The sequence below is a fragment of the Sceloporus occidentalis genome, unplaced genomic scaffold (assembly GCF_023333645.1).
Source record: "Sceloporus occidentalis isolate IW3139 unplaced genomic scaffold, rSceOcc1.0.p SCAF_9, whole genome shotgun sequence".
Lineage (NCBI taxonomy): Eukaryota > Metazoa > Chordata > Lepidosauria > Squamata > Phrynosomatidae > Sceloporus > Sceloporus occidentalis.
The window spans coordinates 40,759,081-40,777,335 of record NW_028316989.1 but is presented as its reverse complement, the minus strand read 5'-3'; the positions used below and the strand labels follow the sequence as shown (position 1 = coordinate 40,777,335).

The 18,255-nt window shown below is 39.9% G+C and overlaps 1 protein-coding gene across 1 annotated transcript in view; it reads right to left on the bottom strand.

Moving 5' to 3' along the window:
- Positions 1 to 18,255, bottom strand: part of ADAMTSL3 (ADAMTS like 3) — a 160,354-nt gene that overhangs the window by 79,964 nt on the left and 62,135 nt on the right. Inside the window, exon 6 of the mRNA XM_089538311.1 lies at positions 4,638 to 4,764. Within this exon, the coding sequence (XP_089394437.1) occupies positions 4,638 to 4,764 (127 nt within the window). The remainder of the gene's footprint in view (positions 1 to 4,637; positions 4,765 to 18,255) is intronic.

The following is an 18,255-nucleotide window of genomic DNA, read 5'->3' as shown; positions in this document are numbered from 1 at the left end:
CAATAATCACTATCCTCCATACCTTATCGTGTGTGTGGGAAAGACATATATTTGAATTGCCCTCTCTGTAGAAAAATCTGTTTATCCTTAGAAACCTAACACAGAAGAGAGAAAGTAATAACCAAGCTGTCTTGCTGACGGGCTGGTTTTCTATGTTCAGAGTATTTCTTTTAATATTTTCCTTCCCCAGGAAAGCATATGAACAAGCAACCCACTATGCAGACTAAAATATTTCAAGTTTATTCCAAGATAGAAATCTGACTTGGTTTTGCATTTCAGGCTCTGATTCATACTGTCAAACTAAACCTGGGAGGAAAATAACCTGAAGCTTTATCTGTCCTAATCGGATTAGAATCTAAACCATTATTCCAAAAGTAAAGATGATAGGTGACAATTTTGTTTCAGTTCACTTTTGATAAGAATTTCCCTCAATTTTCAAATTTCCTTATACTTAAGATGGAAGAACTTGGGATTTTAAAATAATGTAAATGCAGGAAAAATTAAAACTGGCAGATCCGTCCATCAAAGCCAAGGACTCTGAGCACTTAACAGTGGGATAGCAAATCCATTCCGGGATCTAGTCCAACCATAAAAGGAGATAGCCAAGATGCTGGATCTGTTTGGGAGAAAGATCTTTGCACTTTGAGGAGCTCCTTTAGAGTTTAGATTAAAGTCCAGAGTTCAGATTCACCATCCCTCTGACATCAGCTTCACCAAGCTCCACTCGTCTTTACTTTTAGATGTCTGGATCCAAATCTTTGTGTATTCAGTCACATTAATGCTGAATGAAAGTTGTCAGATATAATAATAATGTATTAGGGAATAGGGGAAGATATTTTTTTAGTACTACAAATGCTCTGTCTTAGAAACACATCCCCCCCCCCCGGCCCTTCTAAAGGTCCTGGGAGGGGTCACAATTTGTAAGCAGTTATGCACTTTTGGGAAGCATGCTATATTCTGAAAGAGTTAAAAGTTAGTACATTCCAAAGTTGGGTTCAAGGGATGAAGCCATTAAATTCTAAATGCTGCAAGATAGATCTCAGGAAATAAAAATGGACTTAAGGGTCATTAAACAGATAAAATCCATCTTAGTCTGGTGCCACATCTTTCAACAGAAAGAAATAACAGAGCTTCCAACTTATTCCCATCTAAAGTAGTACCTCCAAAATCCTGGAAAGGGAGGTCAGATGGGACCACAGAGTAGGAAGGAATAGCAGTGAGACATGCGTTTAATTTATTTGGACCGTGCTTCTTTAGTTCAGCAGTTGCATTGTTTGGAGAGCAAAGAATACACACAGTCCTATACGATTATAGGATGATGCTATATCAGAAAAGGGGCTGCCACATTCTTGATATAAGATCACAGAGTTCTAGGACTTTGTTATAATATAAAAACAGATGAAGTTGGCTAAAGAGACAAGATGGGATGTGATGAGGAGTCCCAGTCATTGCTCACAAACATTAAATAGCTGCTCCTTATCTAGATTCTATGATTCTAGTGTAAATCGTTCAATGTTACCTCTTTTATTGCTTCCCCGCAATGCATAAAGACTACATCCGCACTGCAGATATAATCCAGGTTGACACCACTAACTACTCTGGCTCAGTGCTATGAAATTCTGGAAATTGTAGTTTTGTGAGACATTTAGCCTTCTCTATCTCTGGTGCCATAACAAACTACATACAAGTCCTAGGATTCCATAGCACTGAGCCATGGCTGTTAAAGTGGTGTCAAACTGGATTGTTTCTGCAGTCTAGATGCAGCCTAAATATATCTAAAACTTTGCCTGTATGGCTTTCAGTACTGAAACAGTGGAGGAGTATGAAGAGATGTGAATGAAGCCCTGAGTATGATGAACACAACTAATGTCAAATTTCTACCATGCACTAGGATTTGCATGGAAAACTAAAACCACATTGAGAATCCTTGGCCAAATGTTATAGCTCTTCATTTTGTTCTTGTCAGCCTCAAGAAGAGAATCTTTTCTGATCATGTTTTACCACTCAATAAAACAGGGGCAAGAGACAAAAAGAAAGGGCAATAGAGTTCAACCCTAAAAGCTTTCCACTAGACAGAACTGATATTGATGCTGATGGGAGTTCCATGCATAACAGGCCCAAGATATTCCATTTTCCCAGGGGCATGGCAGATTTTACAACTTATTACACTTCATTTTTTGAATATCATCAGTCAAATGTTTGATCATTTTCCCAGAAAGTGAGATTTATTTATTTTTTGGCATGGTATTCTACTGCCGGCTTTCTCTTTTTAAAAGGTGATTTGTCTGTTAGTTCTGACAGCTTGCTTTCTATGTTTAAGGCTGTTGCTTTACATTTGCTTAACCCCAAAATTTCTGCAAAACATTTACGATTCAACATACTACCTATGAGGACCACCAACTTATTGTGTGCCTTCAAGTTGCTTCCAACATAAAATAATCCTAATTATCCGTTAAGAGACTTTCTTGGCAACGTTTGTTCAGAGAGGGTTTGCTATTGCCTCCTCAGAGACTGAGAAAGTGTGGCATGCCCAGTATCACCCATATGCAAGGATTCAAACCCTGATCTTCCAAAATCCTAGTCCAACACTCAAACTACTGCATCACACTGGTTATGCAAACTGATTAAGGAGATGATAGATAGATAGATAGATAGATAGATAGATAGATAGATAGATAGATAGATAGAATTCAGGTGTTGTTGTTGTGTGCCTTCAAGTCGTTTCTGACCTCTGGAAACCCTGAAGTGAATCTATCACAGGGTTTTCTGGGTCTGAGAATGTGTGACTCATCCAAGGTCACTTAGTAGGTTTCCATCATTGACTGGGAATCGAACCCTAGTCTCCAAAGTCATACTCCAATGCTCAAACTGGTTCTTAAAGGAAGTGACAGTCCCACTATATTCTGCTCTCGCCAGACCTCATCTGGAGTACTGCATTCAGTTCTGGGCACCTCATTTTAAGAAGGATACAGACAAGCTGGAGCAAGTTCAGAGAAGGTCAGCAAGAGGAATGGAGGACAAAACATATGAGGAAAGCTTGAAAGAGGTGAATTTATTCAGCTTGGGGAAGGGAATACTGAGGGGTGAGATGATTACTCTCTTGAAATATTTTAAGGATGGTCACAGAGAGGAGGTGGCAGGTCTGCTCCCTTTTGCCCCGGATGAGTAGGATCAGGTCTTAACAGTTCTGAGTTACAGAAGCATAGATTTTGATTGAACATTAGAAGGAACTCCTTGACAGTAAAAGCAGTTCAGGAATGGAACCAATTGCCTAGAGAGTCTCAGGACATCTTCAAAAAGAGGATGGACAGCTAACTGTTGGGAATGCTTTAGCTGGACTTCCTTCATTGAGCAGCAAATGTTGGTGTGTATGTCACTGTACTTTTTACCAAACATTCTCAACCAAGTTTCCATACTCTGTCATGAATCTCTTTGCATATATAAACAGATCAGAGGTGTACATAAATTGTATAGAAAGAAGGAGTAGCATTGTAAGACTTCCGTTATGACATTCCACTCATGTGTCTCATCCCACTAGGTTTCAATAATGTCTATTAAATCATATTTCCCTTCCTGTGTTAAGAGTTCAAGTTCATCTTATTTACGTCTCATGTGCATTAGTTTATAACTTTGGATCACTCCCTCCACCTGCTTTCTTTATGTTTCTTCCTTCCCATTAGCAGGATCCTATATCACACCCTAGTTTCCCAATATTGTATTGTCCCAATACTTAGTCTCCCTGTTGTCAAAAATATTTTCTCCCTTTCCCACAGGATTCAGATCAACCTTTGTGAAACGCAACCCAACTCTTGCCAGATGTCCTTCACAGGACTGCAAGACAGTGCTGCAAGAACTTGGCAAGACACTCTGAAAATATTATGCACATCTCTAGTGAGATGGTATCTAAAGGAGAAAACATGTTTTCCCATTCGTTTCACACTAGGGATCATTTTATTAAATAAATTCCATATGCTACAAAAGCAATTGAGAAAAAGGGTCTGTTTTTTTAAAAAACACCACAAAACAAAGCATTGCACTACAACAGGTCAGCGACAAAACAATGAATTTAAATATGATTTAGGCACAGTAATGGTTATGTCATGTGCATTAGAGAGTCACATCTTGACACCCAAAGAATAAAATGAAAGATTTAGGCAAGATTCCATCTCAAAAACCCACTGAAATAGAATGATGAGAAAACCATGCAACTGTGGCTTTGATCCAAAGAAGATCAAGACTGGTGGGAGTCTGCAAAGGGCCACTGTGCGCAGATTCAGAAGGGATCAGGTCCTCAATAAAGCCAGCTATTTCTCACAACTCTGTTTGAATCCCCCATTACTGGCAACAATTGAAGGAATAAAATCACTGAACACTTAAACACAAATGAGAAGCTGAACTCCTCTCTTGGAGAGTTTTTCCTCTGAAGCCAAACTCCAGCTGCTTTCACATCACAACAGGAATCCCCAATACTCTCCAGCCTTATATCACAATGTAGATCCCTCCCTTCTGGTCTTTAGTAAGCCCCTATCTCCCCGCAAGCTTATGCAGCTTATATATATTCTGGGCTTTTGATACAACCCAAAAGCTGAACTGAAGATGACATTAAGAATAAACACTATTTCCTTTACAAGACTTACTTTTTTCTGCTGAGAGATGTATCTTAGTTTGCCCTCTCACCAGCCTGCAGGTTGAGCCATCTCCTGCGCAGATTCCACAGTTGTCTTCCTTGGCATGACTCCCAAGTTGTCGATCACAGCCGACTGCCTGCCAATATCAACACCACAGTCAGAAGGAGGGCAGAACTGATACAGACCGCCAAACTTTCTTTAAAAAAATTAAAAATTGTTTTATCTTTTGGGTTTTTTATGCACTGCCCTCATTTTCTCAAAAACATATGCATGCAGATTTAAACAGGAAAGAACTTTAAAGGCATCCTATGTATTTTTTACATTATTTAGGGCACAACAATCAGAGCTATTTTGGTATCCCTCTGAAAGAAATGGGCACATCCAGATTGAGTTAAAAGACCAGAAAGCCCCAGTTTTTGTTTCTTTTCTTTCCTATTTTATTTTGGAGATCAATACATGTTTTGTTTATCCTGGAATACTTTCCGTCAGCTCTTAGTACAACCACAGACATTTTTTATATATCAGCTGCCTTGATTGGTTTATTTTATTTTAAAATTAGAAAGAATGGGAACAAAATCTGGGACTTTTCAATCAGTCCAGATGTGTTCTATATGGGAACTCATTGTCATTCAACAGTCCTACTGCTAACCCCATATAGAGCACATCCATACATGGTGAAGTCTCCTTCCTTGGAGGTTTTTAAACAGAGGCTGGATGGCCATCTGTCGGGGTTGCTTTGATTGTGTATTCCTGCATGGGAAAATGGGGTTGGACTGGATGGCCTTTGTGGTCTCTTCCAACTCTATGATTCATCAAAAAGTCAATAATGCTTGGCAAGGTGAATCAGAAAAGAGGAAAACCACATTACAGTGGATAGACTCATTCAAGAAAGCCACAGCCTGTGGATGGCTGGAGGTCTTGGAGGTCTCTCATTCATAAGATCCCCATACGTTGAGGCCAATTTGGCTAACTAAGGCCAGTTTTACTATTAGGCACAATGAGACAGTTGCTTCAGGCAGCAGATCCTAGGTTTTATGGAAGAGCAGCTATTCTATTTATCATTGTGTTAATTTTCTGGCAGGTGGAGATGGGAGCGGTTTTTTAGGGATTGTTTCCCTTCTGTGTCAAAATAACTGGACTACTTTGATTTTTTATTTTATTTTAGGAGAAGGTGGGTAGGTCATCCATTGCAGCTCTGCCTCAGGTAGCAAAGGTCAAGCCACGCAGCCATCGGAAAGTAAATATAGCAACCAACAAACCCACAACATTTCAGTCAAGGCAGATTTCTTCTGTTCCCACTTAAGTTGATGGGAGTTTTGCCATCCATTTCAGCACCAGCAGCACCGAAAAAAGGAAAAACAAAACTGAAGCCTAAACAGCCTGCATTGGCAGACTGTGTGTTACCACAACAATGCAGCCTTCCTTTGTGTGGCATAAAAGCACAGCTATTATAGGGAGAAGGTTTCCCCTCCCTCTTCTCCATTTCATACTAACTTGGAAGAGCCTTGCAATGCACAGATGACATTCATTAACACAAGACAAGTGGATGAATATTCACAGCTAACAGGGAGGCCACAACATTCCCAATGTAGAATTGCCTCAAAAAGTGAAACTTGGCAATTTTCTTAGGTCAGTGTCAGGTCCTCTCTTTAGAAGTTTTAGGAAAGCTTTTATCTCTTTGGTTATCAAAATGTGAGAAATTAATTTCAAGATACCAGGAAAATAAATAGGCACACTCCAGTGACTCTGGATGTATTTATACTGCAGAATTAATGCAGTTTGACATCCTTTAGCTGCCATGGCTCAATGCTATGGAATGCTATGGAGTTTGTAGTTTCACGAGCTATTTAACCTTTTCCGCCAGAGACTTCTGGTGCCACAACAAACTACAAATCCCAGGATTCCATTGGATGGAGCCATGACCATTAAAGTGGTGTGAAACTGCAGCAATTATGCAGCGTGGCAGCAGTCTGTGAGACTGATGTGGACTAACATGTTAACAGGAGAAACCTTCCTAGTAAGATGAAATATGGACCCAAATACCCTAAAGGCACCACATCCTAGCTGGTTGTGGAAATAAAACATACTGGACAAGAATAACTACTGGTCCATGAAATCAGATAGCCTGAAAGTACTGATCTAAACTAGAATAGGCTCCCAACACAGGTCCAAAATACACTGCAGAAATAATCCAGTTTGAGATCGGTTTAACTGCCCTGACTCAGTGCTAGGGAATCCTGGGAACTGTACTTTATTGTGACACCAAAGCTCTCTGGCAGAGAAGGCTAAATGTCTCACAAAACTACAGTTCAAAGAATTCCCTAGCATTAAGCCAGGGCAGCTAAAGTGGTCCCAAACTGTTTTATTCTTGCAGTGTGTTTTGGACCACAATCTTTAAAACAGTCTTTGGAAATCAATGATGAGCATGTGGCTTTCTATCAGGGTAATTTTCTCTCTGTAGTGAATTCATCTTTGAGGAAGCACCCAAATAAGCTTCTAGCGGAACATCTGAATATCACTGAACATGGTTTAGAAGTCACCAATGTGATCCCATACAGTTCGGAAAGAAACTGAGCACAAATGAGAAGGCTAAAAGGTGTCAGACAAAGGCATGCTTTCCTTGGCTACAACTATGGTTATTCGGTTCTAAAGAAAATGTTCACAAGAACTGAGGGACACTATAGAAAGTCAGTCTGCTGATGCTAGAGTTGACAGATTCATCCCCAGAGGTGATGCCTTCATGGTTCATAGTTCTGATACAGTGGATACCTGTACCTCCCACACGGCTCCTTCACAAATAATTTTGTACAATGTAAACAGAGCAACTCATGGGGTCCAAGGATTAAATATTCATTAAATATTTATTAGGACTGGAAGGCTATCTTTTTGAGTTACATAGGATTCAGCTAGGATGAAGAATTCTGAGTAACGTCAAAGCCTGAACAATTCCTATCTACCCTTCTTTAACTATTCCACAGCCAATTTATTTTACCATTTGCTTTCTTTTCTCTGAATCCTGCCAATGGGTTTTTAAAATATTATTACGAGGCCAGTCACAGAGTGGAAAATTCTCTTTTCTCTTTTCATATTTCTATGTGATATCTGTGTACATCTTTCTGTCTCCCTCTGTAAGAGAAGTGGTTAGAATATGTTTATATGCAAGATTCTTTGGAAGATGGTTGCATAAAATGTTTCTTTTGTGGGCTTTCTCACACTTTCTAACAGGTTTTCAAGGCGGCTGGAAAGCATACTGCCAAAATGATAAACATCTGTTAAAAAGGGTCTTCAAAAGAACACTTTCATACTATTCTATTAGGGAAAGAATGAATTTCCCATTAGAAAAAGCAAAACTTTCTTTCTTTCCCATAGTATTTTTTAAAAAAAATGATTCCTCCCACAACCCAGCTATAAAATCAGCTACAAAAATAGAGGAGGAAGAAGATGGATTTCTTAGGACCATATTGACAAGGCACTTCCCAATGTAAATTAGAATTTTATTTGTGTGGATGGAGAGGAATGGTCAGGGTCATATCTTTTGGCTCAACAAAGTCAACAGCTATATTTGAATAGAGACTATGCATTTACTCATACACACGTTGGCTTAATCCTATTGTTAATTCTGACTAGACCAGACCTATTGAATCAATTGAGTTTATCTATGTAAAGTTTACCTATTCACCATTCAACAATTGATTCACTAAGTCTATTTTAGTTGGGACTAACCAACTAGTCTAGCCATTGACTCTTAGCAGCATTAACTGCCTTGTTCTAGATGAGGCCAGTACTGTCTTAAGCTGCCCTGTTTTATGCACTCATCACCACTGGTCCAATATTCCAAGCAGTGTTGGGCAGCATTTAAAGTGGATATTATGAGAAATAGACCCAATTCACTGATACACTGCTGCATCTACAGTTCAGGGCACTACAGTATAATTCAAAAAGGATGTCGACAAAGTGTGTCCAGAGGAGGGCAACTAAAATGGTGAAGGGTCTGGAAACCATGTCTTATGAGGAGAGACTTAGGGCGCTGGATATGTTCAGCCTGGAGAAGAGAAGGTGAAGAGGTAATATGATAGCCCTGTTTAAATATTTGGAGGGGTGTCACATTGAGGATGGAGCAAACTTGTTTTCTGCAGAGGATATGGAACAATAGATGCAAGCTACAGGAAAAGAGATTCCACCTCAACATTAGGAAGAACGTCCTGACAGTAAGAGCTGTTTGGCAGTGGAACACACTCCCGCGGATGGTGGGATTTGCTTCTTTAGAGGATTTTGAACAGAAGCTGGATGGCCATCTGTTAGGGATGCTTTGATTGAGATTTCCTGCATGGCAGGGGGTTGGACTGGATTGGGGCCCTTGTGGTCTCTTCCAACTCTATGATTCTATGGACACCAGTTGCTGTAGGCTATATTTCAGAGGAAGGAACTAGGAAAACCACATCTGAGTATTTTTTGCCTAAGAAATTTATGGTGTAGCCTTAAGCTGAGAGGCAACTTGAAAGCACATATACAGTGCAAGTGGGCTGGATGGCCCTTTGGGTCTCTTCCATTTCTAAGAGTCTATGATTCTATGATTACTCATAGACAAGTCCACCAGAAATGGCCCATTAGAAGCCACTTTGCTCAAGGTATCCTCAAATCAGGCCTTCCTTGGAAAATGGAGGATGGTGGATTGTCTGTGGCCACAATCGTGATCAAGTCCCTGCACTCAGTCCCATGAAAGCCTGAATAGGGTTATGATTAAACAGTCATGAGGCTAGCAATCCTAGTTCCTGGAACTAATGATTTCCTATCTAGATCTCAAATATGATCACTTTGATGACAATGACAAGGCTTTCCCATACTGTATAGGGTTTGTGAATATAATTTATCTCTGAGTGACCCTTTTAACCAAGTATTTTCATTTCTTTCACTTTCATTTTCACTTTACTGCAGCTCGATAAAGAGTGAGATAACATTTAGAATCCTATTGCAATCTTATGGAAAGTATAAAATTATTGTAAAGAATCGTGCTTTTTCAGTGCAGCCACACACTATGCCCTTTCTCTCATTTGATCACTTGAATTAATTGACCAAATAGATGTTGCCCCTAACATTCTGTGGAATAAGTCATTAGACAGACCAAGAGTTCAGAATCTAACTCTTGTACCCAGCCTCCCATTTTTGACCTCCTAAGGATAATATTAGCATGTGAAAGAAGCAACGAGAGACTGAATGTTTCCCACAAATACCTCAAACAGTACATTATACAGACTAATGTAATCCTACTCTTTGAGTGCAAAGAAAATGTTAAGCTTTTGTTTATCCACACATTGACTTCCAAAATCCGGATTAAGCTTTACACAATGATTCTCCCGCGTGCCGTATCTGAATAACTGATTCATTACACTGATTCATGTAAGCTGCTCTGTCAGAAATTCTGAGAAGCTACTTGTGGTGGGCCATATTCAGAGAGACGGTTGGTCCTTTCATCAGCCCCAGGGGAAGGAGACAACAAAAATCGAGGAAACTTAAATGGGCAGCAAACTGTTCAGCATTGTGTGCATGTTTTAAATAGCATTTAAGTTTCATTACTTTTAGTACAACTTTGTCAACTTATAAGTTAAACATTTGCCAACAAGAATATATTTTCAACCCCATGCCTCTTCTTCAGTACAGTTTTTATTGCCCTTGTTGTTGATGATGCATACCTTCCAGAAGTTTTATGCCTATCACAGGGTTTTCTTGGCAAGATTTGTCCAGAGGGGGCTGGCCTGCAAGCAGAGTCAGGGCAACACATCCAGATGATGCATGCCCTTAACAATGTCACCAGGGCGTCACTGTGCTGCATGCCGCTCCAGATGGCACACAGCATCATGAGGCCCCCCCGGCGCAGCATCCAGATGATGCAGCACTGAAGGGGTGCCATATACCCATACCGCAGCATCTATGGCGTCCTTTGGAGGGCACAAAAAGGGGCTACTTTTTGCATCCTCCAGAGGGTGGATCAGGGCCACAGCATGGCCAGGAAAGGGGTGGCTGCATGCCACCTCTTAGGGGCTGTTTGTACAGCCCCTCTGTCATATTCATAGATCTACTGAAAAAATGAATTTTTAAATGATGAGTGTTTTGTACATCCAACCAATATCCATTCCTTCAGACATATGATACTGAGATGAATCATCAGCAGGAAACCCTCAGTTGGTGGTGAGAAATCAGTGAGAAAAAAGGATAGATGATGGAAAGTATCAATACAAAACAGAAAAATGCATGAAACGATCACAAATAGAACCTTCTTTTTATAGTACAGGTTCTCTGCTAAAAATAATATTTCTGCTTCCTTCATTATTTAGCTGATTATGATAATTTTTAACCATAATTAGAAGTGGGAATGTCATTTTGGATTTTCTGTTTCAAGCTCCTCAAACATCTTAAACAGTCTTTGCTCACAGAGGGGGACAGGGTGATGTCCTTTGTGGTATGCAATGCATCAGGCATTAGGTAATGAAAAAGCCCTGCAGATGTATCTAACACATTGCTTATGTTCATTTGATTGATGCAGATCTTATCAGAGGACCTTCATTTATTTGAAGCAGCCACAAATCTCATAAAAGCCCATGGGATCAGCAACAGCAGTCATCTCCTTTGAAACTAGGTTTGCTATCTCCCAACTGGCTCCAAGGTTCTATGCCAGGCAGAAACAGCATTGAAAATGTTTGATTCGTATTATACCTCTCCCTCTCACATGCAAAACAGGTACCAAAGAAAAAGCCAGGCAGAACCCAGCAGGTCAAGGAGAGAGCTAGGATGAAATGAAGCATGTTGCGGTTATCTGTTATATGCAACTAGAGAGAGACAAATTCCTCCCAGCCCAACTTGGACTGACCCAGAAATGAACCAATCTGGTCTTTAAAAAAGAAAAAAGACAACACTGAAAAATATTGTTTTACTTCCAAAGCCTTTTCAAGCGATTTTGCCAGCCCCAAATGCACTCTCCCTACTCTCATATTTAATGACCCCAAAAGGTAATTAATTCCATTAAAAGTAGGAGAAGTGCCCAATCTAAAGCTGTGACAGACCCAAAAGAGTAAAAACAATGATCAAGGTAGAACCTGAAAGAATAACAGCCATGACCCTTTTGTCTGACAACTCTGATGTTGAACATATCAAATGTGAAGCAGGGGAAGGCCCAAAGAAGGAACTGCCAGCAGGAATATGATCACTGTTTTATGTTGTGCTTCTCCAGAAACTAGGACCCGAAACAATGGATGCATGCTCCAGGAAAAGAGATTCCACCTCAACATTAGGAGGAGCTTCCTGACAATAAGGGCTGTTTGACAGTGGAACAAACTCCCTCGGAGAGTGGTGGAGTCTCCTTCCTTGGAGGTCTTTAAACAGAGGCTGGATGGCCATCTGTCAGGGATGCTGTGATTTAGATTTCCTGCATGGCAGAATGGGGCTGGACTGGATGGCACTTGGGGTTTCTTCCAACTCTATGATTCTATGATTCTATGTTCTCAAGACAAACCAGTAAGGATGCTTCCCCCCTAGGTCCTCTTGTAAAGGCCCTTTAGGACTTGGCATAAGTTGCAGAAACCCAGAAGCTTTCCCCCAGGCTTATCTCCATGCTCCCTGAAAGAGTTCAAGCCAAGGATTTTATATAAGGTACACTTATTTATATAAGGTACACTATGCCACTGTGTATAATAGAACTTGAGCATCCATGGATTTTGGTAACCACGGGGGGGGGGGGGGGGGGCTAGAATCAAACCCCAGTGGATACCAAAGGTCCATTATAAAATACTTATTAACTTGTAACAAAATTATAGACTTATAGAAGGATAACATCACAAAAACACATATAACAGAAGAAAGCTTCGCAACTGAAACATGGGCCATCACTGAGTACAGCGTGAAAGTTCTGCCTGTGGACTTACATTATGGCTCCTTGCTCACCACCCACAGGACATACTATTTCACTGTGATACTTCCACCTGCCACAGCCATCCCTGGGGAGCCAGGGATCAGAGAAGCATCTTACTATGTTTCCATAGCCAGATATAAACAAGTGACATCATCTACTGAGGACTATTGAGGTCCTCCAGCAGTCTCTGTATAATCTGGAATTATTCTTTGTCTGGCTATGGGAACATAACCAGATACTTCTTCATCCCCATCCCTCACATCACCAGCCACTGAATGGCTATGGTGCTGCAAATTCCATAGGAGGTCATGGTGAAGGAAGGAAGAAAATACCAGCCTCCACTATGAACAAAATATATATACCCAAATGTATATTAGACTTGGGGGATGCGGTGGCTTAGTGGTTAAGAAGCCAAATCTGATGATTGGAAGACTGGAAGGTTGGCAGTTCAAGGCCCAAGTGCTGCATGATGGGGTGAGCTCCTGTCACTAGTCCCAGCTTCTGTCAACCTAGCAGTTTGAAAGCATGCAAATGTAAGCAGATAAATAGGTACCATTTTGGTGGGAAGGTAACAATGTTCGGTGCAGTCATGCTGGCCATATAACCACCACAGTCAACTTCAGACAACACTGGCTCTGGCTTAATAATGGAGATGCGCACTGCCCACTATAGTCAGTTACAACTGGACATTCATGTCAAGGGACTACCTTTACCTTTACCTTTTATATTAGACTTATATTTATGTATCCTAAAAGGATGACAGACATGATCTGACAGCATTTTTCAGTATTTGCTTGAGCCATGATAAAAATGGACGATAACCTCAAATTCAGTTCCCAGCAGGAAGAAAGCAAGTTTCATGGCTTGCCCCATATCTTTTCCCCATCACTTCCAGACCATACCCTGATCTGGCTTCATGATGATGGCAACGAGATTTGGCTACATGACAATGTCTGGTCGGCAAGATCAGGGAGGAAGCAGTCAGCTGGTTTTATTTAAGAAAGGGTATCTCATAATAAAATTACCAAAAAAATAGAGTATCACATAAGCCAGCATGGGGAAAAGTACAGTACTCCAGATGTTTGCGGAGTGCAACTCCCATCCATCTTCATCATGCTAGGTAGGGCTGATGACAGTTGCAGTCCAGCAGCTTCCAGGGGACCATCCATTCCCCACTCCTGACAAAAACATTCAGCATCCTTCTACAACAGAGCATAAATCTATGAAGGGGAATTAATGTAAAGCATCTTCAAGAAGCATTCCTCTCGTTTTAACCTGAATGAGTAACTGGATTAAATTAATCTGTTCTGATTGCACGAAGTTGCAATGGCTTGTACATGTTTACAGGTTATCAAAGTAAGAAAAAATAATCTAAATGATATATTTATTTTATTTCTTCAGAAATAAGAACATCTTATCTCCATTAGTTATTTCATGCTTGGCCTTTTTCACAAAGTTAGTTCTAAATTAAGAGACATATAAGTGATAATGAACTATATCTTCATGTAATCTTTTGGCTTCCGAAAGAGTCTTTAGTTAGGCTGAAATATAGAGACACTATTTATTATATATTGACACAATTATTGATACATGTTTAACATTACACTGTATACTGGGGTCCTTATTATCCACTGGGCTTTGGTTCCAGGATCCCCCATGGATAACAAAATCCATGGATGCTCAAGTCCCATTAAATATAATAGCATAGCAAAATGGTGTTCCTTATATAACATGGAAAATCAAAGTTTTCCATTTGGAATTTATACTTCCTTTCAAGTTGTGGATGCTTAGATCCATGGATAAGGAGGACCAACTGTATTTTGATTCTGACACTTATTGTGCTGCTTTAGGTATCTAGTTGAAATATAGTGGAAAAGAGACACATAAACCAGAGGTTAGCAAAAGTAGGTGTAAGTGTGGGAGGAGAAAACAGAATGGTTCTGATCCGTTTTGGAGCGCATGCTATGGGACGGAGATGGGGAGAGCCTCTAGCGTGCCCAAGACCAGTTTTCAGTGCTTTATTTTATGCAGATGGCTTTGAAAGTTCCCATAAGGAGCCACTCTTCAGAGAATTGGTTAACAACAACAACACTGTCATGACTTTAAAGTGGGATGTAATTATTTATTAAGGATGCTCGGTTTCAAGAGGAATGCTGAAGGGCGTAGGCCAATTGCTTATCCTTGCGAATTGCCTCAGCTTCACACTCCCTGTCAGCCGGCCAGAAAGGACTAAAGATTTTAATGATTAAGGCATTTGTTCATGTTAATCTACCCCATATTGTTGGCTATTTACTGAGCAAAGGGATCAACTATAAATATTACAAGCAGATTGGGAAAACATCTGCTAGCTTTTAAGGCATATTCAAAAATAATTATAAGTAAGTGATTATATATATATATATATATATATATATATATATATATATATATATATATATTGCAAACACACACACACACAGGATTGCCTAAACGAAACAAGTGACAATATAAAACGGGGGTAATGGAAGAATTGGGACTGTATCAAGCTATTAAAAAGAACCATAAGAGTGTAACTGAAAGAAGTGATAAAAATGTTGTAATGGTCCGATCATAGTAAACTCCCACAAAACAATAAATATTTTTGAGAGACTCAGTGAAGTTGTGACCTTTTATATGTAATGGAGAGTTCAAATTGAAGTACTGTATAGATTTTTGTGAGATGGTCAAATGGCCTCTCAAATAAAGTATGCATAGTGTATGTATTGATTAAATATCTGGAAATGCTTCTTTTTTAAAAAAGAAAGATTCTTGGTCTTTGAATGATAGTAGAATTAGTATTTTGTTGTAGACTTATTAAAATCCATGCTTCACTGATGTTTTCATGATAAAGACAAATAGCAAATATGGCTAAGCACCAGCTGGCTGAGGGATGTTTGGTTAGGTCAGAAGGACTGCTCTGCTGAAGTAAAGAGCCCCCAACGATGGAGTGGCATGGCCATCCTATGGGTTTGCTATGTGCTCACAGAAAGCCTGTTCCATAGGTACACATTATATAAAATCATAGAGTTGGAAGAGATCTCAAGGGTCATCAAGTTCAATCCCCTGCCATGCAGGAATACACAATCACGGCACTACATATTCTTGTAGACCAGCTGGTAAAATATGGCTAGACAACGCTATTGTTTGTCTATAGAATTGTAGATGGTTTGCGGACAATTCTCAATCCTCCTATGTGTCTGCATTAGTCTGCAAAGAAATGACAAGTGGGGTTCTGCCTTGAGGCCAGTGTTATTCAATGTCTTTATAAATGTCTCTGATGCAGGCACAGAAAGGATGCTCATCAGATTTGCTCGTGGCATCAAGCTGAGAGGAGCAGCTAATAGCTTAGGAAACAAAATGAGCTCAAGTTATTGGAGAACTGTGTCAAAATGAATTTCAACAATTTGTAAAGTTTTATATTTAACCAGAAAAGATCAGATGCATAAATACAGAATGAGTGACACCTAGCTTCAAAGCAGTGGAAAGCTTCTTCACTTTCACTTGAAAACTTTATCTGAGGTGTTTCTGAGGAAGGTGGTGGTTTTCAGAATGCATTTTAAAATCCCCAACGCATAAGATGCCTCTCAGTTCTACTATGTAAAAAGAGATCCACACACACACATCTGTCATTAGGGAACATTAATATACATTACAATGATACCAAAGGCTAGATGTCTACCCACACCTGCTTTTAGAAAGACCTTAAAGACAACAATTCCTCCCCTATGACAAAAATTGAACATAAGGGATAGTGAGTAGCCCACAATAACACAGAGAAGCAGCGGGGGAAATTATTCCTGATACATTAGAGCTGGTTATGGAACTTCATAAATATTTCACAAAATGTAAATCCAGGAATCACCCAAAAAGTTTCCACAGCTGTTTCTATAGTTCTGCTTCCCTCTCATTTGGATTCAGCAGAGGAATTAGATTTAAATGAAAACCATGAACACAGGATGTTTCATTTCGATCTGTGAAGGTTAATGCAGAACTGGCCACATTCAAGAATGTTCATTTCTTAAGCAGATGGTGAGATTTAAATATCATGAAAAGAAAGTGAGGATGGAGGATGGAGTGGGGGTTAAGAAGAAGACTTTAAAGGACAAGGACCAGAGAAAACACAGAGCACAAACTAAGGTAGATATTGTATGAAGAATAACATGTAAAGAAGCTTCCTGCTCAAGCTATGTACAAACCCTCTATGTGGGCACATATGCCAATATTTCTGTACATGCATGCAATGAAGAGTGTTTTCCAATATAGCTAAATTGACACATCTCACTCTGGGAGAACCTAATGCATAGCAATGAAAAAATTGGAAGTTGGTATTTCTCCATTGAACTTTCCTGAGTTTTATGATCTTCAGAGGGAGAGCTTTCTCTCCATCCCACCACTCTCTCAGGCCTGTCTGGTGAGAACATGGCAGTTAATAGGGCACTTAGTTGCTATTCCTAGAGTATGGAATTCTCTCCTCTGAGACGCTCACGTGGCCCCCTTTCTGCTCTTTTTTCACCAACAGCCATTGAAACAGTTCTTTAGTGTTTTAACTGGTGGGGGTAAAGATAGCATTTGTCATTTACATTTCCATACCACTTCTTAGAGAACTCAGCACTTTCTAAGCCATTTAAAGTCTGTAAGCTAATTGCCAACAACAAGCTGGGTACTCATTCTACCGACCTACGAAAGGATGGAAGGCTGAGTCAACCTTGGAGCCCTGGGATCCAACTCATAACCTTGTAGTTGCATTACTAGCATTTAACCACTGCACCACCAGGGCTCCCTAAAAGATGTGTCATGGATGTGCTATTTTTTGAAAATATATAGGCCCAAACAGACAGGCCAAAATAAAGCTGCTTCGGGTAACTTTGGAGGTATACAGTTTAAATGATGCATGTGTCCTAAGAGGCCAGAAGCTGCACCAAAGCCATGCTCCAGTCTTAAGGACTGGAGTGCAGCTTCCAGCCTCTTAAGATGCATGTGTCATTTAAACAGCATATCTCCAAAGCTCATATACTGTAGTGTTTTTAATTGTTTTAAATTAATGTTTCAAAAATGATGATTTAATTGCACTGATTGCTTAATGATTTTTAAACTTTTCACCATATATGATTTCAGTTATTTTAATTTATATTGTGTATTAACTATATATTGTAAGCTGCTTTGAGTCTCATTTGGCAGAAAGGCAGAATATAAAATAAATAAACAAATAAACAAATGCAGAACACATTTGTGCAGAATGCAATAATTTTACAATGGAGTCAAAACTGTGTCTGAGTACTTGGAAACTCCTAGATGCAAACAATATATACTCAATAGGGTGTGCTTGGAAACCTCATAAAAAGTACTGCCAAAGTTCTTCCATGTGCCTTTCAGTTAATCACTGAGGTGCGGTGGCTGTGATGTGTCCTGCCCATAGCCTAGACTGTCCTTTCTCTCCTCCAAGGACTGTCTCAGCACTGCTATTTTCTCCAGTGTTGGTGAACACAACTAGGGATTTTCTTTGGCCAGAGGTCCAAAAGACAAGTTGCTCAGAGTTGGAGACCCAAGTGCAAAACTTGGGCCACCCAATCAGAGCTTATTATTCTTTTGGATACAACTCCCAGAATCTTCCAGCATGACACATGGAAGACCTCTAGATTGCCACCCTGGCCACTGGGGTTTGGGAACTGCATCTGATGCCTATGTCGCTGCTGCAATACTATTCTC